This window comes from Eublepharis macularius, chromosome 1 (assembly GCF_028583425.1).
Source record: "Eublepharis macularius isolate TG4126 chromosome 1, MPM_Emac_v1.0, whole genome shotgun sequence".
In the NCBI taxonomy this organism is placed as follows: Eukaryota; Metazoa; Chordata; class Lepidosauria; order Squamata; family Eublepharidae; genus Eublepharis; species Eublepharis macularius.
Genome location: NC_072790.1, coordinates 229,476,606 through 229,500,335, shown reverse-complemented (window position 1 = coordinate 229,500,335; position 23,730 = coordinate 229,476,606). Strand labels below are relative to the sequence as shown.

General features: G+C 42.4%; 1 protein-coding gene across 1 annotated transcript; it reads right to left on the bottom strand.

Annotated features, from left to right (window-relative positions):
- Window positions 1–1,825: 1,825 nt before the first annotated feature.
- LIX1L (limb and CNS expressed 1 like) lies at window positions 1,826–23,724 on the bottom strand. Its single transcript, XM_054991626.1, has 6 exons — window positions 23,350–23,724; window positions 13,673–13,836; window positions 10,663–10,803; window positions 9,787–9,882; window positions 7,326–7,403; window positions 1,826–6,815 (listed from the first exon to the last, which is right to left on the bottom strand). Exons 1-6 carry the CDS (start codon window positions 23,690–23,692, stop codon window positions 6,573–6,575), a joined length of 1,065 nt encoding a protein of 354 aa, XP_054847601.1. The 5' UTR covers window positions 23,693–23,724; the 3' UTR covers window positions 1,826–6,572.
- Between the last annotated feature and the right edge of the window lie 6 nt (window positions 23,725–23,730).

Genomic DNA, 23,730 nt, shown 5'->3' with positions numbered 1-23,730 from the left:
ATCCTTACACATCAGCTGCTCCAGCTTACGAAGGAAAACCATCTGCTTCAGCATTTAGCCATAGGGGCTACATAAAAACCAGCCAATCTCACATCGGTTTAATCCTAGGGCTGGCCACAGCAGCAGGAGAAAAGAATCAAAAGAGTGGGAGAAGCTGTTGATATGCTGTCCAATGTTATGCAATGTCTAGAGATGTCAATGGGACTTATTCCCGAGTGGTCGCATGCAATAACACGACTCCTCCAGTTTGCAACCTTCTGCGCTAATGAGCCTGCGGGTTGTTTGCTTCATAACCCTACCAACCACTCTCATATTTTGGCATTTTTCTCCACCATTTCTCCTTTGCTTGAGGGTCCATATAATCACGTTACCATGATGATGTCCACCTACGGTCATGCTAGCTATCCTGTCCAAAGAAAGATGGCCGTGGATGACCAAAGTATCCGCAACATGCACAAATGGGGATTGCTAGATAGCAGACCAACTTCTAGCCGCTGATGACAGGACTCTGTGAAAGTGAGTTTTTGGTAATAGGTTCAGTTCAGGCTCCACTACATACAAGCTTCCAGATGGATGGGACCCTTTTTACAGACCTTACGGAAAACCAGTCATATTGCACTTTGGTAGTAGGCAAAAAAATGCACTGATTCCGGGCAAAGTAAAAAGAAATGCACACGTTTTCATTTGCAGCTCAGTTGACGCAACACCGATACCACTCCAAATCAGAACAAAATGAGTGTCTAGGACCAAATATATTACAGCGATTACACCAGCTACCAGTTCACTCTGGAGCACAATTCAAGGTGTTTGTTTTGGCATTTAAAGCCCTACATAGCTTGAGACCAGGGTATCTGAAGGTTCATCTTCTCCTATATGTTTGTGCCTGAGAATTTAGAGCACAGGAACAAGCCCTCCTGACTGTCCCATCAGCTAAAGCAGCTCACCTGATGGGTACACAAGGGGGAGCCTTTTCAGTGGCAGTCCCACATTATGGAACTATACCCCCGGGAAGGTACACTTGACCTTCTCGCTGCCAATCTTCAGGAGGCAGTTGAAGATGCTTTTTTAAATTTAAATGCAGAGAAGTTAGCCGTGTTAGTCTGTGGCAGCAAAATCAAAGAGTCCAGTAGCACCTTTAAGACTAACCAATTTTATTGTAGCATAAGCTGGCGTGGGCTTTTGGGAACCACAGATGCATCTGGCAGGGAGAGCTGTGGTTACCGAAGACCCATACTGCATTGGAATTGGATGGTCTAGCTGTTTGGCTTCTACAAACTAACAGGGCAAACTCCTTTGAAGCCAACTGATACACACACCAAAAGGAGATGTTTACATATACTAGCAAAGGAATGTTTTGATTGCTCCCTCCCCCTCCCCCCCTAATTGCCTCTTCCCTCTCCTGCTCTTCTGTGTTTGACCAGTCTCTGTATCAGGCATCTGACGAAGAGAACTTGATTCTCGAAAGCTTATGCTACAATAAAATTGGTTAGTCTTAAAGGTGCTACTGGACTCTTTTTGATTTTTAAATTTAAGAATGCTTTTAATTAACTTTGTGCCTTTGTTTACTGGCAGTCTTAAATTGTGATTTTAAAAACTAGCACAGCTGTAATGCATTACAGCATTACACAACGTGTAATGCTCCAAATTAGAAGACCGTTATAATTAGAGACTATAAAGCAATTTTGCAGACACGGTATCTGGAGCTCTTAAGCTGCTGCAACCAAATGGCAAAGTCTTATCTTTAAGAATTAAGAAGTCTGGCATGTTGAGTGAACAAGCAATGAACAGTGCTTTTTAGAGAAATGACTGACCTCTGTGAAAGAAATATCCACCCAAATGCTACTTTATTGTATAAAACTATACATTACAAAATAAGTACTGATTTTACATAATACAGTGGGGTGGAAATGCAGATAATGTGGGAAGCAGTATTTCTGACCACCTTTAAACTGGGAAAACACTGAAGGAGACGAGTTGGTGTTCTGTTTTCCCATCTGGATCACAGGTGACGGTCGGGTCTTACCCAGAGGTAATATTTACAAGCATGTCTCTTTGAAGGAAATTCAGGAATGCTATTTTGTACAGAAGCAACTTAAATCCCCATTCTATTTGTAGTGAGCAATGGGCTGAGAAAGATGAAAACTTAAGAATCTTCAAAGGGTTATAAAGCCAAGTATATAAATGCATCTAAACATTAATAGTATTGTGTACACAAGGCTGTATATAAAAATATATATGTATTTATAAAAAAGGGTGAGACAGATGACCTCAGATATAGAAACAACAGGGCGCTGAGGCCACACCTTTGCAGCAACCTGTTTTTAAGAAAGGGAGCATGGAGCGCCAAGAGGACTTTAAAGTCAAACTTCTAATGGCTGACTTCAGTTGTATAACTCAAGGACACTGGAGTTGCCTGTATATCTGCAGAACTGTCAAGAATTACCTGTGCAGAACACTTGAGGATCTCAGCTTGTTGACCAAGCATCTGACACCAAATCCTAGACCATACATACAACATACCAACTATTATGGATTAAGCTCTAAGAATATAAAACCACAGTCAGCTACTGGATGCACAAGAGTCTTGATTAGGCAGGTACTGGGTCATGATCTCAGCAATTATGACCTCCCAATTCTGCAAAATGGCCAGGACAGAAGCCTCATTGACACAACCCTCAAACACAGCCATCAGCTTCTCTCACGCCCCTGCAATTTGTCAACTGAAAAGCGAGCAGGTTTTTCTCAGGGAGTGCAATTTGGTTGCAGGGCCTCCAGTGGCTGTTCTCTACTCTAAAACCAAGTTACCCAAGTGCTGTTTGTGTAGAGATGGGCACATCCCAATCTTTTCTGCCACACAAATGTCAAAGAAGTGCTTACCCGTTACCTTCTGCTCACCCCTCTTGCTCACTTATCAGGGCTGCCATCCTTTTAGGATGTGAAGTATGGCGATATCAGGTCAACTTCAGTTGCAAGGATAGGTATGTGAAGAGCACAGAAATCAGCAAAGCAACTGCCCATCACAGCCTTGTCATATTTACCTACGGAAGGTGGTTCAGTAACTTACTTATGTTTGGGCTTTTGCAACCAAGACAGTAATGCTTCCGATGAATGACAGAAGGTAATGAGCCAAAATACCAATGCCTGTGTACCATTTTAAACACTCACACTGTAGCAACCTACTTGTTGCAATATTTTCTGACTTCAGACTTGCATCCACATTCCACTAAATGCCTTCTGCTCTCTGTTTGCAGAACAAGTTTAGAAACGGAGAAAGGCAGTATTACCCTAAAAGCATATTCTAGATAAAATATAGTCCTTTTATGCTGGGGCACAGAGCTCCATCAATCCCTGTGATAAACACCTATAAGTTCTTCCAAAACATGGAAAAGAATTATTGCTGTAAACAGGTTACACCAGAATACTTCCCAATGGCAACAATAAACACCAGAATGCTTCCCAATGGCAACGAATAGGATGGGGGTTTTAGGAACTCAGCCCTTTTTGGTTCCCAGGAATCCAGCACTTCGGAACGTACAAGATGAGATTTAAGAACTGCTGGGGAGGGGGACAAAAGTGGCAAGATACTGTCCTTCATCTCTTCTCATTCTCCCTGCTGAAGTTTGTTCACATGCAGCATCATGACTGAAAGTGCAGAGTCAGAACGGTCTTACACTTTAAAACGGAAGAGACTTTTTGGTTTGTGTGACTACTGCGAATAATCCCTAGCTTGTATCACTGGCAGGGCTTTTTTTCAGTGGGAGCGCGGTGGAACGGAGTTCCGGTACCTCTTGAAAATGGTCACGTGGCCGGTGGCCCCGCCCCCTCATCTCGAGACAGTTTAGATTGCCATCCGCGCCTGTCTGGAGATGAGGGGGAAGGGCCACCAGCCATGTGACCATTTTCGCCGAGGGCGATTTGAACTTTTAAAAACTCCCCCCCCCATTCCAGCTGATCCAAAGCGACGTCATTGTGCGATCCTGAGTTCCACCACCTCTTTTCCCAGAAAAAAAGCCCTGATCACTGGGATGGTTTACATGCAACAGGAGAGCTGGAAAGCTAGACCCTGGCCCTCTTGAGTCTGGAAACCCTCAATGGTAACAAACTCTTTACTTTCTCCTCTGAAATGCACTGAACCCTACAGTTGTGCTTTCCAGTACGGTTCATAACTAAATATGCCTTCTATATTAAGCTTTGAGCCACCACTACTGCAAGATTATGATGCCCCTTTTAAAACATTGTTAACCAGCACCGCACATGCAAGAGTGCATTCTGTACTCAATGTTAACCTGGATGTTAGCTAATAGCTGCTGGTTCTATACTCAGTCAGAAATGCAAATGTGAATTCCCATTTCACTGGAATCTTATATTGAAAAAAACAAACAGGTAGATTGCCAAGTGGTACCAACCTAAAATGATAACCAGGGTATTAAGATGCTACCCTAGAATGGTTCCTATATAAGAGTAAATTTAAACTATCCAAAAATTGACAGTATGAGGTCTTGGAACCCAAACATTTGTCCCACTTTAGTACTTACAGTTCCTTGCACAGCTACTCAAGAGAGACGGCTGGCTGGCTGGCTATTTCTTAACAACGTTTTTTTTGAAGCTTATTACAATAGTATAATAAAATCCTGAACCTGAGTAGGAAAAATTAAGATGGCAATTCTTTTCTCTACATGCAGGACCAAGTCAAACAAAGAAAGTCTTGTATACTCCTCACGGTGCAGCACGCTTAATTAAGCTGCTAGCTGGCTAACATCTCCCTTTTGTGTTTCGCTGTGGCTTGTACAATAGCTTCCCCAGTTTTTATGAGTACACACGACCTGCAAAATCCCTGTGTATATGAAGCCTGCTTCAAGCTACACACACACACAAACACACACACACACAGTATTTCTACTTAAAGAGTCCTGCTCCTAGTTTTATCTCTTTAAAAAGTGCACATATAAAAGATTTTATCCTAGGAATGTTTTGTTTAAGTGAAATCAGAACACCTCCAAAGAAGCTACAATTGCAAACAGTCTTGAATCTTACGCATTTCACTAATAAGTAGCTCTAATTATCACACGGCAGGCAAACTCGAGACTGTCACAGTGATTTCCCAAGACACATTAGGCTGTTCTACCCACTGCACTGCATCACAGTTCACATGGGGTTGATATACACACTGGCTAATGGAAAACAAGTGAGCAAAATGGCACCAGAGCGGAGATCAAGGTATGAGCTTTTAAGGAACCAATTGAATCCAGGGCTCTAGCACAAGCACCGTTCTAGTAATAAAAGCAGCTTATATGACAGCATGCAGAGACTCGATTTTCCATTCGCAACTTCCAGCCCTCAGAATCTTCTGTAACCCAATCAAAGTCATAAAGACTAAGAAAGACAAGCCAGCATGAGAGGTACACACTCTGCTCAAGGAGTATCAGCTACTAAGCACCTTAGCAGCAGCCCTCCTAACTGCCTCCCTATACTCCAGTAAGAAGAAAATAGAGAGAAGCTTAAATGCCAAGGACTAGGAGTTCTTCACTTTAAGCTTAATTATTAGATGAACTTAATCTTTTCTAGAGCCAGAATATCTCCTTTAAGCACCTCAACTTTTGCAATTTGGCACAAACATCCCTGCTGAAAGCAACTGGATGGGTTGGATACTACAAATAAGAGCAGAGCGAAAACATTATCTATAGACACTTAACCCCACTGTAGGTTTAGTTGTCCTCAAGTCAAGTTCTTATGCCATGTGAAATTTTACAGATACCTGGCAGGACAAGATGCCACAAGTACTGAGGCAATCCAACTAAATCAAAACTCTAGCAGAAGCTGGAGGATATTGCAATAGTGTTTTAAGTGCAGTGTTTTTAGGTAAGTGAAGGAAGGGAGATTATACCAAGCCAGGTTCACTGAAAAAAATGCCTTATCATGTAAAAGAAATGACCTAACGCTCCATTGTGTATTGTATCTGCAGCACTAGCTGGTATTCTCCTGGAAATGCTACATTCGTACTTAATACTGATGGTTGTACCATTCCTGGAAGGAATGGAGGACCATTTGAAACACTGAAAAGGCTACGTGTAAAAGGTGCTCAGACTCATAAAAATTGTCTAGCAGACAGAACACATGATCTGAGGAGACCCAAGTATAAAATCTATACAGAATTGTCAAAAAAGTTTAAAATATGTGCAGTTCTTGAAAAGGAGGCAGGTGTGTGCTCATAACATGTCTCAGATTAGAGCCAACAGAAAACTTGGAGCAAATACAAAATTTCCAGACTCTGAAATGTTCATTTTGTTATCCAATTGATGAATAAATGTATCTTTCCTGATTAGAAAAAAAGCAATTAAAGGCTATTTGCCAACTTCAATACTTTACAACCCAAAAGGAATTTTAAAAACCCTCCAAATTCAACAGTATGTGCATATCTGCAGATGTAAAAAAACAAACAAACCCTGAATCTTTTTGAAGTTGGTTTGCTTATTTTGCCTCCTCAAATTTGTTAAAACTCTAGATGAGATCCCTTTAGCTCTACAGATAGGTAGGAAGGGAAAGAAGGAAAAGCTGAACAGTCTTCTGGGGTCCTAACAGTTGGAAGAGTGCATGTTCCCTAGCTGGCCAGCTGCCAGCATCAGGATGTCCTTCTTCTCCTTGTGGAATCGTAGCTCCTTCCCAGCCAGCCGGGCTTCGTCCAATTCCCGTTCTGTCGAGGCCAGCTCCCTGGAAAGAGCCCCTGGGATGTTTTGCTCCCGGCTGACCCAGTCCATTGCCATCTGGTTCCTGATGTCATCATCCAGAGCACGGTGGGAGTAGTGAGCCAGCACCTCCTAGAGGAGAAGGCAGAAAGACCCGCAGATGAGCGTTCAAATGATGGAACGAGTTGCTTCTCAAACGCCAGGACTATAGAGAAAACTATGTTTGACTACAGAGGATCACATGGGACAGGCTGGTGTGGGCCTCAAGTTGCACTCAAAACGCCACACAGAGTCAGAAGAACAGTGAGGAACAGATGCATAGCTGAGATACAGAAGTGAGGAAAATTCTTGATTACGTGTGGCTTATGTGCCTATCTCGAGAGTGGATCCACCAACGAGCCATTATTTCCACAGCAAGTGTGTATGCAAACAAATACACCCTCAATTTCTGTTTAACTGGAAAGTATCACACTCGGTCTCAAAGGCAGAGGTAAGATGTGAAAGCCTCCACGATCAGACACACAAGCATTCTTCCCCATCATCACATCTGGTTCCTCACCCCATGCCACTTTAAAAGAATCCACGGGCATTCCATGCCCAGAGCATGAGGGGTCAGGGATCATTCTTAATGGCTCTCCTCACCTGTCGCGAGCACTGTCTCTCTCGCATGGCTTTAAGGCTACCGTTCCAATGCAGCAGTTGGAAGACCGTCATCAGTTCCTGCCAAAGGAGAGCAGTCCATTTTTGAGAACCATTTCAACACTAATGAAAAAAGAGGGGGAAATGCGACAGACATCCACTGACAGGAAATGCACATTTTCCAGGAACTAAGACCACTAGCCCTCTCCCACCCACATAACCCCACCACTACTGTGGAATTACTGGTGAGTGGCACTTTGGCCTGGATGAGCTAAGTTCATTCTCCTTTACAGGAAATGGCTCTCATGCAACTAGAAATGCAGCCGAATACACTAGAATAGGGCTGCACGCCCAAGATTCCAAAATTCTACCTTGAGATCAGATCTTGCTGTAGCACAGTGGTTAAGTAGTTCAGCTGCGAACCAGCACTCTACTGGTTTGAATCCCACTACTGCAATGAGATCAGCAGGTGGCCTTGGGTCAGCCACTCCTCTTAGCCCCAGCTACCCAGCTGCATTGTGGGGATAATAATAATACTAACTTTTTCATTGCTCTGGGTGAGGCACAAATCTGACTAGAACAGCGGTATATAAGCACAATTATTAATTATCATCATCATCCTTTAATCCTAACTAGGTACACTTGTCCCTTAAAATATCTGCTGGGGATCAACACAAATCTATCATGTGCTCTGACATTCGTAAGATGGCCATTTCTCTCTTTCTGTAGCAATGTGCTATGGCAGAGGGATCACTGGGCGATTGACAAAAATTCCAGCTTTTACAAAGGCCTTCTGTGCTTCTCAAGGGGGTGGTAAAATCGCCGTGTCATTCCATATGTTTGAGACAATGCAGCTCTGTTATGTTAGTGAATGGGAAAAAATAGTACCAGCTGCCTGCAGGGAAACAGTATACACCTGCACATTTGAGGATGAGAATCAGAATCAGGACTTGAGTTCAGTAGCATCTTGGAGACCAACTAGATTTCCAGGGGGTGAGCTTTCAAGATTCAGACACATGGAATGGAAAAGGGCAGGAGTTTTTAAATCCAGGCAAAGATTGGGAGGTATACTGCAAATTAAATTGTCGGGAAGCTAGCTATAAATACACGTTGTAATTAGCCTAATAGGGCACGGGTGTGAAGTGTGTAAATTAACCATCTGTAATGCGAGAAAAATCCTATGTCTCAGTTCAACCCTGGGAGATCCATTGTTCCAAATAAACTCAATTTTGGCAATCTCACGTTGTAATTTTCCTTTGGTGTTTCTCTGCTTGAGAATGGTTACTCTTAGGTCAGTGATGGAGTGGCCTAGCAGACTAAAATGTTCTCCCACAGGTTTTTGAATGTGGTGATTTTTGATAGCAGATTTATGTCCATTTATTCGTTTGCAAAGGGACTGACCTGTTTGTCCAATATAGGGAGATGAAGGGCATTGTGTGTGCCCTGCTTCTCTGTGCCACTGCCTGGAGCAGTTAAATCGCACAAAGGCAAGCAACAACAAAGCCATACTGATTAGTGAGGCTCATGCCAAAACTATCCCATAAACCTCACAGGCAGGGCAGGGAGCCCCATGCATGAAAGTAAGAGCTGGAGGGAACATGCTGGCAATGGAGACACTCTGTGTAAACAGGGCCATTAATGTAAACCTCATTCTGTCAAGCTACCAGATTGTTACTATTCCTGGGAGACAAACAAAAGGAGACATCAGCGCTGGGGAAGCTGGCTCACAGCGAATTGCCAAACAAATCATCAACTGTAAGCACCGAGGTGCCGGTCTTATTATCTGGCTCTGTGCCAGACTCAAACAATGGAGCACTGGGGATAGATTATGCCTTGATCAAATTCTTCTCCATTCAAAGCACTGCCAGGACTGAGCAACAGCCCCCCAGGATTCCCTCCGACAATAAATAATAAGCAATGTACAAGTTCCTATTTGTGCATTTTGAGGTTTAGCAACCTAAGCTCAGTAGCTTTTCCAGAGGGTGGCATAAATCATGGGCTGGGTACTAGAAGCCTGCAACTCACCCACCTCCAAGCATTATAAACTAGATTGTATTTTCTGTGGATGGTGGCTGAAGAGGATTCTCTGTGTTTGCCACATTTGAAGACAGCATTAAGAGATTGCTAGTCACCCAAGATCTCTCTCTTAAGCTTATTTTAAAGATGTTGCACTGGTTCTTACAAATACAGAGGTAAAAGTCGAACACGTCAATACACTGCATTTGAAGTGAGGGCTGCATTACTTAACAATTTTCTTTCCCGATTCATAACGGGCAATTTTTTTCATACAGCAAAAGAAACAGGCCCAACTGACATCTATGCAGTTCCAACTCCACTGGGTCACTTTGTTGCCATTAGCAGGTCCCCACCACAAGGCTTGACTTGTTTTATTGTTTTAGTGGCGAGCCACCTTGAGCAGGCCTTGAATAAACAAATGAATACTTAATCAGACCATTACAAGTACCTGGAATTCCAACATTGATTTCCCTTTGTTTGACTCCAACATGAACCGGAAAGCACCAATGCCAGTGCTTGGATTATCTGCCTCTTCTCTATTACCCTGCAGGAAAGATGGCATTCAAGGGATTTAATTCCTGAATTTTGAGATTTTTTTTTAGTCTTAATGGTTTTATTATATCGATTATCATACGTAACTGTAAGCCATTTTGAGAATTTCTAAATGAAAAGGTAGCACACAAATATCCCAAAGAAACAGAAAATTCCAGTAGCACCTTAAAGACCAACAAGATTTTGTGGGTATGAACTTTTGAGAGTTAAAGCTTCCTTCTTCAGAAGGTATCTGAAGAAGTGAGCTTTGATTCTCAGAAGCTTATACCCTGAAAATCTTGTTGGTTTTAAAGATGCTACTGGACTCAAATCTTGCGGTTTTACTGTAGACCAATATGACTACCCAACTGATACTATCCCCAAAGAAATACACACTCTTTAGCTGAACTATGCCAGCAGAGTGACCATGTGATCCATGTTTTACATTTCATAAAAAAGCTTAGCAGAGATCCACAATAGTGTGAAGGGATTTTCTAAGACTTCAGGAGAGGAATATCAGAAACCTTCCACAAAAGACAGAACAAAATTATCAAGCTTCTAAGGTTAGCTTAATGACAACTGGGCAAAGATCTGAATTTTAGATAATAGGGTTATAAGAGGAAAACTCAGCAAACAAGGAGGGTAACAGTTCATTTTCATGACATTCCAAGAGTTGTTAGAAACCCTTCCATAAGGATTTCCAGATGCAAAACACATTTCTTTCCCCATAGATACACATGATTTCCAGCACTTCTGCCCCAATCCCAACCACAGGGCTTTCGGAAGCACTTACGTTGAAAGACGCCAAGGCCTCCAAGACGCTTTTTTCAATAAACTCATCTGTGATTCTCCGGGACGGATGTTCATTGAAGACAGAATTCATCAGTGCAATTTTTGCTGCACTCCTCCGTGCTTCAGCTTTGGTGGGACAAAACTGTGTGTGTGTGTGTGTGGGTGTGGGTGTGGGTGTGGGTGTGTGGGTGGGTGTGTGGGTGTGTGTGAGGCACCAGAAAAGAAAACAGAGGACTAAGGTTAATGAGATCCTATATACTCCAAAACGATACTTGCCCAATATTATTATGTTACAACTAGGCATCGCTGAACTGTTATTCTTTGACATCCTGAAGTCATTAGGAGTGGGGTTTTAAAAACCAAGCAACTCTAGCCGCACAGAATGCAAATTATACAGGCAGCTGAAGTCAGCAGATATTAAAATTAAGATGGAAACTCCAAACCAGGACTGTCAACAAAATTAATTAGCTTAAAGTCAAGATGCAGCCACTTTATTATAAGCAATCCAGGCTGCTTTCCAAGTACTGGGCACTGAAACTAAGACCACTTATTTTAGATACATATTTTTTCAAAATTCAGAACAACAGCTGAATTCTACAGTAAGCAAATACAGCTGTACCAGTAATCAATACATATGGCCATTAAATTTTATAACTAGTTATTTGTTACCTTTGTGAAAGGAATGGCAGCTGTCAAGTAAAATTTCCTAGCTGGATTTTCAGTCGAGGTGAGCCCTTTATAAGATTCCATCAGGACAACAGTTAGAGGTCCATCTGTCAGGCAAGTTTAGCAACCGCCCTCCCCGCAGCTATCCTGAAGGTAGGGGAAAACTTTGGCAATCTCATTTACTAGACATACTCCCAACTGAGCAGGCCTTTCCTCAATGAGAGGATCAAGAGTCCCTTGCTATTCTTGTTTGGAATATTCCCAGGACCATGGGCCCACTTCCTATCTCCACTGGCCAACGGCCAGCCTGCTAACTCACATTGTCCCATCCCCTTTCCAAACGTGGAAAACAAGGATCGTTTTGTTTTGAACTCAAGTCTCCTGCCCTATATCTGGATACTGACTCCAATCACATTGTGCTGTGCTCGAGCTGGCTATGCACTGCCTCTGTTTTTGCAATTGTGGTGTGCCTGCCTAGAAATATGTCACACACTTCCTTGGTGCTTGTCCCTTCTGGATTATTGGCTGCCTGGATGTTGAGCCGGACCTCTACCTAAAACCTGCAGAGTTAAGTGGTTGCTACAGTACCTGTTTCACCCTCTCTGTCTACTTCTTTGAGCTTTTGTCTCCCTTTCTTAAATGAAGCACATTGCTCAGAATGTGCATGGGTGGGGGGCATTGTAATGTAGGTTATTACAGTACGCTTGATATTATTTTGACTGCTGTTAATTCTCTAGGTCAGATGCTTGTACTATTCCCGCTCAACAAACTCCGATTTCGTTACATCTACATTCTCAGTATTCCTTTCACACCTGTAGAGACACTTTGCCACTATGTCAGCAGACTCCTTTATAGCTGTGTGCGGGTCACTTTCTTGATTGGGAATGCTAGCTGGGTGTAAAACCATCAGCTCCTTCAGCATAGGAGCGAGAACTGGTGGAAGGGAAAAAGCAAACATAAGCTGTCTTATTTCATCTAAGGAGCTCAGGGCACCTTTGTGTGGGGTTTGGCCAAAGTAGAAGGTGGGCCACCAGCACATTGTCACGTGTTACCTGCGATTTCCTGACCACACTTGGTATCAAAGTGATCACCGTTAAAATATGGAGCAAATAAGTTCACCGCTTTACCTAGCTATCCATGCTGGATCAGTGCCTAGTAGCAACAGCGAAGGGAATCTGCTGCTGTTGCTCAACAGCTATTGTCTATACTGAGTCTAAGTTCTTTTAATCAGTCCTCTCTTATATACTAAGAGCCAAGAGGCCCCAAGCTGTGGATACTTAAATCCATGGATGCAGCCACTTGGCCACAGAGCAGATGTCCTACAACCTTGAGGAACCCCTTAAGGTTGCAGAAAAATCTGAAAACCACCTGAAATACACGGCGGGGGTTTAAACACCCACCCCAAAAAGGATAGTGTTGACCACAGAAGTGCAGAACACCTCCTACTTCTGGCTTCCACAGCTCAGCAGGCAAAGCTGCTGCTACCGCCACTAAAAGATTGAAGCTGGGGCCCATCGGCAAGTCGCTGTTGCCTCCGCCACTGAAGGGATAAAGCTGGGGCAGCTGCCTGTGGAGCTGCCGTCAGGAGCTGTGCCGAGCCCAGAAGCAGATGCCAGAAGCCTTCTCCCTGTGCTTCTTGCACTGAAACTATGCAGCTGCCTGGGAGAGTCACAGCAACTGGGGAATGGGCTCCTGGCCTCCAAGGGTAGTGACAGTTCTGCTGAGGTGGACAGGGAGCGGCTCCCTGCAATCTGCCCTTATGATTCTCAGCCCCCCCTCCACCACATGCCATTTTACAGAAAATTTTATCTGTTTAAAAATTACCACGAGGCCCCAATCCGGGTCAGACATGTGGTGCAATACTGGATCAGGGCCTCACACCAAGTTTTTAACAGCTAAAAATCTCATCAGAATGGTGCTGCCAAGTGAAGCAGCATCAGGGGAAGCAATAGCAGCTGACTGGCTCCAAGGGGTTGGTGGGGAGAGGCAAAGTAAGGATGGCGCCAAGACCCTACCAGGCCCAGCGGGGAACAACCAACAGTAAGTTAAAAGCAAGGAAGGGTGAGCTGGAAAAAGGAACAGGCAAAGGTGAGCAGGACAGGGAAAGCAGAGCCAGGAGGAATGAGATTCCGCCTCCCTGCAAGTTCCCTTCTCCTGCACTGTTACCACTACAACCCTGGGACGAGTGCTCCTCTCAGAACTGCTGCATCTCCCTACCTCACACACACCCCGACACCACTGTAACACAATCCATAAAGTTTTGTTGCGGACCCCTACTCGTTAGATCAGAATTCTATACTGAGATGAAGACAAAAAGTTTGAACACCATCTGAAGAATTTCTAACCTGAAAACTGCCAAAACAGCTCCCTCCTGGCAAAGTGACATAGCAAACATAAGGAGGACTGTTGGATGGGACCATCTCGTAAACTACCAGAGCGCCGTTTTTCAGATCAGCACCACGCGACTGCTTCATCTGCCAAAATTCCTGAAGAGCTTCTACAACATTGACTGAAAATAAAGACGGAGGCATATCAGAATATTGAGACCGAGGTAATTTTTCACAGAAAAAGGGATAAGATAAAAATGGATGTAGCATTAAATGCTGCAATTGCACTTTCTAAATAGACAAATCATTAGTATCTATCAAACATGCATCAGCCAGATCGAATAAACAGAATCTCAGAAGCATTGTTTCTTCAGGAGCCGGATCAAAAGCTAGAGGAGATAACAAAGACTAATTTAGAATGGCAATTACTGAATGTCAATTACTTCAACGTGTCCAATTCTCAAAACGATTAAACATTGAGTAGAAGGCACTTCCGAAGGGCATGCTTTAAGTAATTCAGAGCACAATGACGGCACTTCCCACCACCCTAAAAATAGTAACCCTCCTGCTATTTAAAAACAGAAAGAAGTTGCCACACCTTGTTTACCGTTCGGACGTGAAAGAAAAATGGTTACATAGTGTGGGTGGGTTAATCTGCACTCACATTAAAGTTTCTAACAAAAGTTGCAATCTTTTTCTGTAGAACCCTTTAACTGAAACATCTCTCCATCACAACAGAAAAAGAGGCAGGCTGTGCCTCTTGAGTGAAGGGGTTTTTTCTTGCCTCAGTGATTCTAGTTAATAGTATTATTCTTCTACTTAGTCATACTCAGACAAGGAATAAAGTTAAAATGGACTCAGGGTATTGTCAAAGGGTACAAGTTGCTGTACATGTCCATCTATTTTTATCTCAGCAATCCTCCAAGGAGCTCAAAGCAACATATATTGTTCTGTCCTCCTCCATTTATCTTCCCAAAGTCCTGTGAGCTAGGCTAAACTGAGACAGTGACAGGCCCAAGGGCTCCCAGTGAGTTTCAAAGCTGAGAACAATTCTGCACCTTTTTCTCCTCAGTCAGTAGCTGGATAGAAGGCCTCCTGAGAAGCTTATACCCTGAATTACATAAAGGAGAAAAGACGGGAAAATAAATTTAACTGATAAAATTAATATAATGCTTATTAAAAAGCAGGGATCACAGAAGGGGTATTGACTGGACTGCCCAAAAGAAATGTTTGAAAAAGATTATTTCTCTGAAAGCAAATCATCATTAGAAAGGAAGTATCTAGAAGAAACACCTCTCAAAATGGCCACCAGTAGCCGTCATCCCACAAACTCTCTGCAAAACACAGGTGCCAGGCCATTATAGCTTAATCTCAGAGCCAAGCTGCAAGTGACAAATGATACTTGAACGGCAAGTGGACAGACTCATGTGTGTATTCTTCCCTGTTCACTTGCGCTCCACTACGTGATCAAGTGGAGCGCAAGTGAACAGGGAGGAATACACGCGAGTCTGATCACTTGCCGTTCAAGTGTCATTTGTCACTTATAGCTTGGCCCTTATTAGCCACATCAAGAAAAAAAAAGTAGTTACAGGTCTTGCTGAAAGACATCCTAGGAATTTGACTGAAACTATTCATGGTAAGTTTCTGGTTTGGCCAATTTCAAACCTGGGATTTCTTCATTCATATTTTCTCTCTCACACACACCCACACACCCAACTGTAACTCAGATTAGGAACCACATACAAGCTATGTGTTTCTTTGACCAAGCTATATGATACAAGCAGAATTCCCTCGTATTAGCAGAATTCCCTTGTATTAATGTAAAACACTCATCCGAAGAGAAAGGCCCAAAGCCTTATCCTTGACAAGAAATCACACAGTAACTGAAATCTTGTAGGTATCAAGTACCTTTATCTAAATAGCAAACACACATCATAACTGCTCATCCACAACATAAATTTGCTGTTAATTCATCTAAGAATGAAATTATATGCAGTTACCATGCAGTAAACTCTAATGAACCTAACTAGGGATTACTTCCTAGCAACCATTAACAGGACTAGACTGCACAACTGAGAAAGCAGAAAGGATGAGACCAAAAAAGGAATAAAGGGCTTTCCAAGGGTATTTAAAAATGACCAGAGGTGGGTGAGCTCCCATTCATGGAATTCCCTTCTACAAGAAACCAGTGTCCAAGTACCTTTGGGAAGCATTATTATACCTCTTTGGGCTGACCGTTGGGGCTCAGAACTATGCCAGGACATGCTGGGGTAATTTAACTGATTTCATCAACTGGCAGGTTACACTGTGAGCTATGACCTAAGGTGGGTCACATTAGTACCACCATTTTCTTTTTTGGGTTAATTTTTTATGGGGAGGGAGGCAGGGTGATAGCAAAGAACAAAGCTTCGTCCCTTTTAACTGTTTAGGTGGAAAGGGAATTTCTAGGTACACTTCTGCATGAAGAAGTGTGTTCCTCCTTTGTATCTGGTCACTTTGAGAAAAGGAATGGACAAAATTTACATAGCAGGACAAAATTTACAGAGCAGAGTGAGCACCTGCCAAAATCACAATGTCATTTTAAAAAGGCTCTTATTTCACAAGGGGCACAATACACTCAAGAGGAGAAAAGAGGTGTGCTCTACTGGAATGTCAAAACACCACACATGCTGTGACAAAGTGAAAAATTATAACCCCGTTTGCAAGCCCCACATGCAACAGTGGTATCATAGCACACTGACAGCAGGACTACAACCAGGCAACACTTTGCAAAGAAATTCCACCCATTTAACTTCCAACAGTATACAGCAAGTACTTCTTCGCCCAAACTTCACTATTATTTGCCTTGGGGAAAGGAGGGCAGCCAATTCCATTAAGGATCACTACTCAAAACGCCTGATGAAGTTCTTATCAATCTCATTCCTTCATTGAAAGGGACTCTGCACTGGAGTCAGCAAGAAATGTCCTTATTTCAGGACAGATGAATGGGGGTAGGAAGAGGCCTGGGGAGTTTCAGAGCTCCTCATAGAAATGGAATAAGAAAAGTGTCACAAACAACATAAACATCTGGTATTCAGCTGAAAACCACCACTGGCTTTTATTTTCTATGGGTGCAGAATGACATTCTCTCCATTTTGAAGTCCTTCTCATTGAAAAATAGAGTGTTACTTAACCAATTAGAGTTCCTAGGGATGAGCTCATGGATCCTGGCAAACAACCAATATTTTTTTAAACTAGCGCTCTGGAAGCTCGGCAACAGTGGGTGGCAGCTCCGGGTCTTTCAGTTCCTGCCCTTCAAAAGAGGGGGAATCCAAATCCCCCCCTTCCCTTGAGGTACAGTCCCTACGCCCTTTCCAAAAAACACGAGGGACTCAACCTTCATATTAGTAAAACATGCATGAGAAGGGCTTACCCTCTGTCCTTACACAGGACTCTTACATCTCCTAGGTCAGGGGTGGGCAATTGTTTTGGCTTGGGGGCCACTTTGTGGGAGCGGAGGTTAGCGGAGGGCCGCACCTTTTAAAATGATTGCATTCATTAGTTAACTTTGCATTTCAGAAAAGGTATAAATTGTATCATAAAAATCAATAAATATAAATTAAATAAAATAGTGGTAGTTTTATTCAATTTATTTATTGTGCTAATTTCATATCATCTATAGCTGCAAGCACATTTAATTTTAGAATCAGTTTAATGAGACAAATGTACCCTATCACACTTTTCTACAATTTTTTTGAAATCAGAAGTGAGATTGCTTGTTGAGATTCTCATCATAGCCTGCACGGGAAGGAAATCTTGGTTCAAGGTGGATTTTTCTCACTGTCTTGGCGGGCCACAAAAAACTCTGTAGCAGGCCGCATGTGGCCCGTGGGCCGCAATTTGCCCACCCCTGTCCTAGGTTACCCTTGCAGACCCCCAGGAGCCCCCAATTAGAAGAGACACACTAGACTAAGTCTTCAGAAGCCACAATTAACTTACCATTTGCGCTAGAGGAATGAGTAGATATATTTCCTGGGTATCTGGATTGTAACTTCTTAATATTCATCTTTTACCATTTGTAGTTGAAATTAATATTTTAATAATTTTTTTAAAAAAAATTAAATTAAAAAAATATATAGGTAATTCTGATTGTGTAATTGTGACTATAAATTAATTTTAATGCCAAAAACGCTTTTAAATTTGAGATGGAATGAAGTGCAATGGTACAATATTTGTTAGTCTTTTGTGCAACACCATTCTTGTATTTTCTGGGATGTTTTAAAGTTAAGTAATATAACTGTTTGTATTATTTTAACAGGTTTTGATTGGTAAGATTTATAATTCTAAGTGGATATGTATATATCCAACACTGAATTTGTTTCTGTACAGTACGTTGAGAAATAATATTTTTTTAAAAAAAGAAGCCATGATTCCAGCATTTCAACAAAGCAGCCAACTTGAGTTGGTTTTATGTTGCTTGAAAGCAGCCAAAAGGGTTCTTTATAGAAACAGCATGGGCACAAGAGTTCTGTTCTCAGCCTAGACAAGACTCTGTTATATATTGCCCCTTTTGTACTGCAAACAGTTTCCAAAAAGAACTTAAGGTCAGACAGCGGATAAGTATACTGGGCAGCCGCAACCCTTGACTGAGTACTGCATTTCCAAAACCACAAAATGGTTTCATCAAGACAAGCACTGCATTTCTAAATTAGATTTCACAAAAAATGCCTGTGTTTTGGAAAAACAAAAGGCCAGCAGACCTGCGCATACCAGTCCCACCCTGAAAATGTGGCTCCCACTTTGGGGAATAGCCTAACCAAGGAGGTCAGAAAGGCTCCCAACACTTCTATCGTTCAGCAGCATGAGTAAAACAATTGTTCAATAAAATATTTTTTATAAAAGGATACAGGCTCTTTATGGCACTGTTTATTGTACGAGTGTCTTGATTTCACTGCATTGTTTTCTAATGTCTATAATACAGTATTTGCATGTCTTATGTCAGGTCTTATACTGGTTTTAGTGTGTTTTCTAACTTTGTAATCCAACCTTATTACAATGTTTATTATGTGTCTTATACTGTTTAAAGTATTGCTATATTTTGTAATTTTCCTGCTCTCGGCAAGAAAGGCTAACTAGAAATAAAAGTAAATCAATATCAACGTTCTACAGGATCTGACACAGGTCTGACAAAAATAACATCAACATTTAAAGCTACATATATGCTACAAAACAGCTATTCCGAGTCCATAAATCCACGGGAAACTAGAATTCATCCTGGGTTGGTACTTTTTGGTTCTCTGTGGCATTCGTTTAAAAAGCCTAAACCTCACAAAGACCTGAAAGGAGAAACTGCAAAGGCTGCATACAGAATATACTGGTTCCCTTAAAGGCTAACTTTCCTATATTTTAAGTTAAGACAGATGAGGTCCTGATCTAAAAAGAAATGACAGAAAACAAGCATTAGCAGCGCAAACAAAACTAAAACGATTATTTTGGCTAGGATCAATCGAGAAAGCTAGGAAAGATGTCTATGATGTCCATGTTTCCATGAAGAGTTGGCAGAGTCCCACCTCAAAGTATGCAAACACTGACTACAAGATATAAAGCTTAACAAGTAACAGCTTTCCAGAGACTCCTTACTGGCCTCTAGAATACTAAGGAAAAGGAACTCTGTCCAAGGCACTCGAACTGAACCTGGCTGCAGCACGCAATGACACACACTCTTAAGACTGCGGGGGTTAAAGGTTAGAACAAGAAGCCATCTTCATGGGCTTCACGTAGCTCTCTTTGGTCTTTTGGCAAGAGTGTTTTTACCTTCATTCATCTCTGCTTAAGACGGCTTAGAACTAGAAATTCCTTTTTCTATGTTTCCTTTGTTTTTATAAATTCTCATTGAAAGCCTTTTCAATTCACTGATTTTGGTTACCAAAGTTCTCCATTTGTTTTTTTTTTTAATGGACCATGTATATGCCTTTGACACATAAACACTGCAAAATGCATATATTTTACTGGAACATATTGGAACAAAACACACAGAAAATATTGCAAAAACACAGGCGCAGTGGAATGCATACACACTATGAACTGCTGCTCTGGTCTGCACACTGTCAGTTTGTTAGGCAGCCTTGCTCTCAATGCTGGGAGCAAATTTCTACCCTAGTTGTACCTTTTTTTGGTAGAATGCATAAAGGAGCAGCTTTAGAACTTTGTCCTTTTAGGATATTGTTACCTGCATATTAGTATACACTGTCCCCAAATACAGTCACTTCACACTCAGTTGTCTTTCTGTTAACAAAAAAGGAACACCAAAAATCTAAGTTTGACCTTCTGAGTAGTTTTTTTTTTTAACTCCAGGCCATAAAACCTATTGGAGTACAAAAATACATACATGGCCTTTTAATCTCAGAGTGCTGGACTACAATCTGGGAGATCCTGGTTCAAATCCCACTTGTCAAAGGAAGCTTTCTAGGTGATCTTGGTCCAGTCACAAACTCTCAACCTAACCTACCCCACAGGGCTGTTGTGAGGATAAAATGACGGAGGGGAGAACAATTTTGTAAGTCACATGGGAGAAACATGGGATACAAATACAAAAATACTCCAGATCTGGACATTAGAAATTATTAATTTTAAACATGAGTTTGTTAATTTTCCAATATCTGAGATTCAAAGCCATTTTTTTTCAAACTGAAAATAAATATTGTAGCTCTATAATGAAAAAGTGCTAGTATGAGTGGTTCAATACATAAAAGTAAAAGGGATGAATTTACTCAAAAGAAACATTCTGCTCACATGAAAATGTGTTTTCTGACTCTGGGTGTTTCGGTACTGTGAAACATAGCGACTACTGCCAGTATACACATACTTCTTTGGAATTTAGCTTGGGGTAAAACTATACCCTGCAATATGGTGGTAGTTAGAAGAGGGGTGTAGTTCTTCACAATAAGAAAAATTCATAATAAGAAAAGCACTAAATAAAGTAAGTGGACTGGTTGCAATGATCTTGAATGCAGTATTTTTAACAATCAGATAGTCCGGAACAGGTGTTCACAAATACATGTGCCCAGCAGAACATCTGCACTACCTTAAAAAAAAATCAGAGCCCCACTCGTACTATTTATTGTAGATGCTTATCAGGGAAGGTTTAAAAATTAATGCAAAAACAGGGACATGATTAACCATGCAAACCCCAGTCTCTGGAAACTGGAAAAAAAAGCTAATCTCTTCACTTTGAGCCTCACCACTTTCTCAACTCATTTTCATCAGGAGACATTTCCTGAGACTTAACTATAGCTTGTATCCTAAGATTAAGATTTTTAAACAATTTGCTACCTCTCTACAACATTCAGGGCAACAAATGCCTGAGCTTATCCCCTACCCTACCACATAATTCCCATATCATGCTTCAGCAGTAACTAGAGATTAACAACAGGAGCAATGCCAGCCGAAACTTGGAGACCACAGCACACCCATCCAAGAATGTCGAAATGAGGAAGCTTTTGTGGCATGAAGCAGTAAGTGAGAAGCTGTCTGAAGAACTTGAGAAGAAAACCAACAGCTCATTTTTAACATTTGGTTACTCATGGTTGCAGACATTTACAGTCACAGTCCACTTGGCTGTTATTTATATCCATTGTTTATGGCCTTGGAACACAGATGCTGGTCCCTGCTTTGTGTATGACAGCGGATCTGACTTGCATATTAAATAGGAAAGAATAAATGATTCCACATGGCCTTGAAGGTTTCCAGAGCCAGAAAAGCAACACTGAGATTAAGTCACAGATTGCTTGCCAACCACTTAGAATGTGGAAGGCAGCATCTACAGGACCTGCTACCCTATCTAGACGTCAAACACTCCAAACTCCTGCCATTTGGATAAGAAAATATTTTTCTACTTACGAGTTTTGTAAAACCTCAAATTTTAACAGCCCTATTTCCCCTTCCACACATTTGTTATTAAAATCAAACAAGTCCTGAAAATGATTTAAATTTTAGGCCACCCAAGGGTGTCCAAAATTTGGGATCTTCTATGTAATCCCAGAACAAAATGTGCTACAGGCTGCACGAAAAAAGTAGACAGGTCAACTACTGCAATCAAGTCTAAAGGTAACACAGTATTGCTAGAAAATACAGCCATTCTGGGGGAAAGGGTGAAGGGAGAAAGGGACTATGAGGTTATTACAGAAAGAAGCCTCTGTGGAGGATAAAAGACCCTTCCTCTAATACTAGTCTAATACTAGATTCTGACAAGCATCCTCTATCTAACAAGCATCATCAAAATTCTAGTGAGACAACTGTTGGTGACCTGGTTTTGGTTTCATCTAGTATACTTTGAGATTAAATATTTTGAGACAAATTTTTGAGACTTTGTTTGGAAGTCACCCTGATCTCAATACAAGAGAAAAGCAGAAATTGCACTCCTGAAAATATATCAAATAAACCTCACAATTGGGAAAGTAGTTTATACTCTTGTCACCCACTATGAGTTTGAAATCTGTGCTTAGCAAAACAAAAGGGACAGGAGAAAGAGAAATGTGCCTCTTGGCAGCACTCCAAGCACACTTTCTCCACCATTACAGGAATATGTTTCTCCCCCTCTCCAAGTTACCAAGACTTGGGACCACTTAAGCTCCCTTGTTCAGAAAACTCACCCGCAACTTCCTTCAAAACAGGAATACTTTACTTTCACAAGTCCTCACTCCTTTTGCACTCACTGCCAGACTTCTAACCCCTTGTATAGAGCTGATATGGCAGAACAGTCTCATATCAGTTAATGCTGAGCAGCTTTATATTTCATCTATTAATGCTTATAAACAGATAACATTACTGAGCAAGTCTCCCCAAGCACACCATGACCCTCCTTCTTTGTGGCTTCATGACCCACCTGCAAGAGAGCCCCAACATAGCTTGAGAGTCACTATTTAAGTACTTGTAGAATAACCCTATCCGGTCAACTAAAAGGACAAAAGGATGTAGATATAAAGAAAAATTGCTTGGTAATCAACATGCATTTTCCTCCCTCTTTCTGTACAGAAGATACATTAAGCACAGGTTGTCTTTTTTCTCTGCCAGCAAGACTTTCTGTATATGCTCACAGGCACCATCCTGACATTTATTTATTTACATTATTTATAGCTTACTTTTCTCACTGAGATTCAACGGTGATTGCACAATTTGAGTTAGTACAGCCATTTTCAGGGACATTGCAATAAAAGGAGATATAAATGCAAATTCGCAGAAATAAAACCTGCAGAATTTCTATACAGAGCTGAAGAAATGCTGAAACAGAGTAAAACATGAGTTTTGTTCAAAAGGTTGTACCAGAATGGCACTCTGCTTATGTTCCCTGGCTGCCCATTTCAGGCCGATTCAAACACAGGTTGCCTTTAACCTTGGGGTGCTCAAAAAAAAAGGCATTGTACACATACTCAAGAGGTTTTTAAACAACAAAACCTTTCTTGTTTTCAAAACGGGAGTCGCGCACTGCAAATGCTCAAAATCACCTTGCACCTGTTTGTTTGGGCAGTGAGCAAAAGGCAGCTTGCCCATGCCCAGAGGCACTGTCGCTTTCGCTCTACTCTTACTCAACTTCCCTCATCCCGCACTAGGAAGGAGCACTCTGCACACGCGCAGAGGCATCTCCTGCCCAAAGGCAGGACAAGCCGGCAGCCAATGCAAGCGCCCCCTCGCTCCCCGCCCGGCCCCTCCCTGCTCACCGCGGCCGTATCCCTGCGTGTGCTTGGCGAAGCTCCTGACGACCGCCTCGACGGCCTCCCTCAGCACGGCAGGCGGCCCCGTCGCCGTCCCTCCCGGGGAGCCGGAGGCGCCGACCGCGCCAGGCAGGAGCGGCGGCGGGAGCGGCGGCAAGGGCGGCGGAGGCGGCGGCGGGGGAGGCCCCAGGCTGATCCCCAGCCCGAGCGGCGGAGGGGGCGGCGGCAGCGGAGGGGGCGGCGCTGAGGCGGCCGGAGCGGGGAGGGAGGCGGTCACGCCTGGCCGGAGCGACCGCAGGGTGCCGCCGACGCCCGGTTGCAGCCGCTGAGCGCGCAGAGACTCCATCATCGCGGCCGCAGCCGAAGGGGAGCAAAAGGAGAAAACTC

What these genes read in the sequence shown, in the direction of transcription:
- LIX1L (XM_054991626.1), bottom strand. Translation starts at nt 23,692, where the DNA reads ATGATGGAGTCTCTGCGCGCTCAGCGGCTGCAACCGGGCGTCGGCGGC. An exon ending in GCTGTTTTGGCAGTTTTCAG is followed by an intron (nt 10,804 to 13,672) that starts GTTAGAAATTCT and finishes ACACACACACAG; the next exon opens with TTTTGTCCCACCAAAGCTGA. An exon ending in AGAGACAGTGCTCGCGACAG is followed by an intron (nt 6,816 to 7,325) that starts GTGAGGAGAGCC and finishes CTTCTCCTCTAG; the next exon opens with GAGGTGCTGGCTCACTACTC.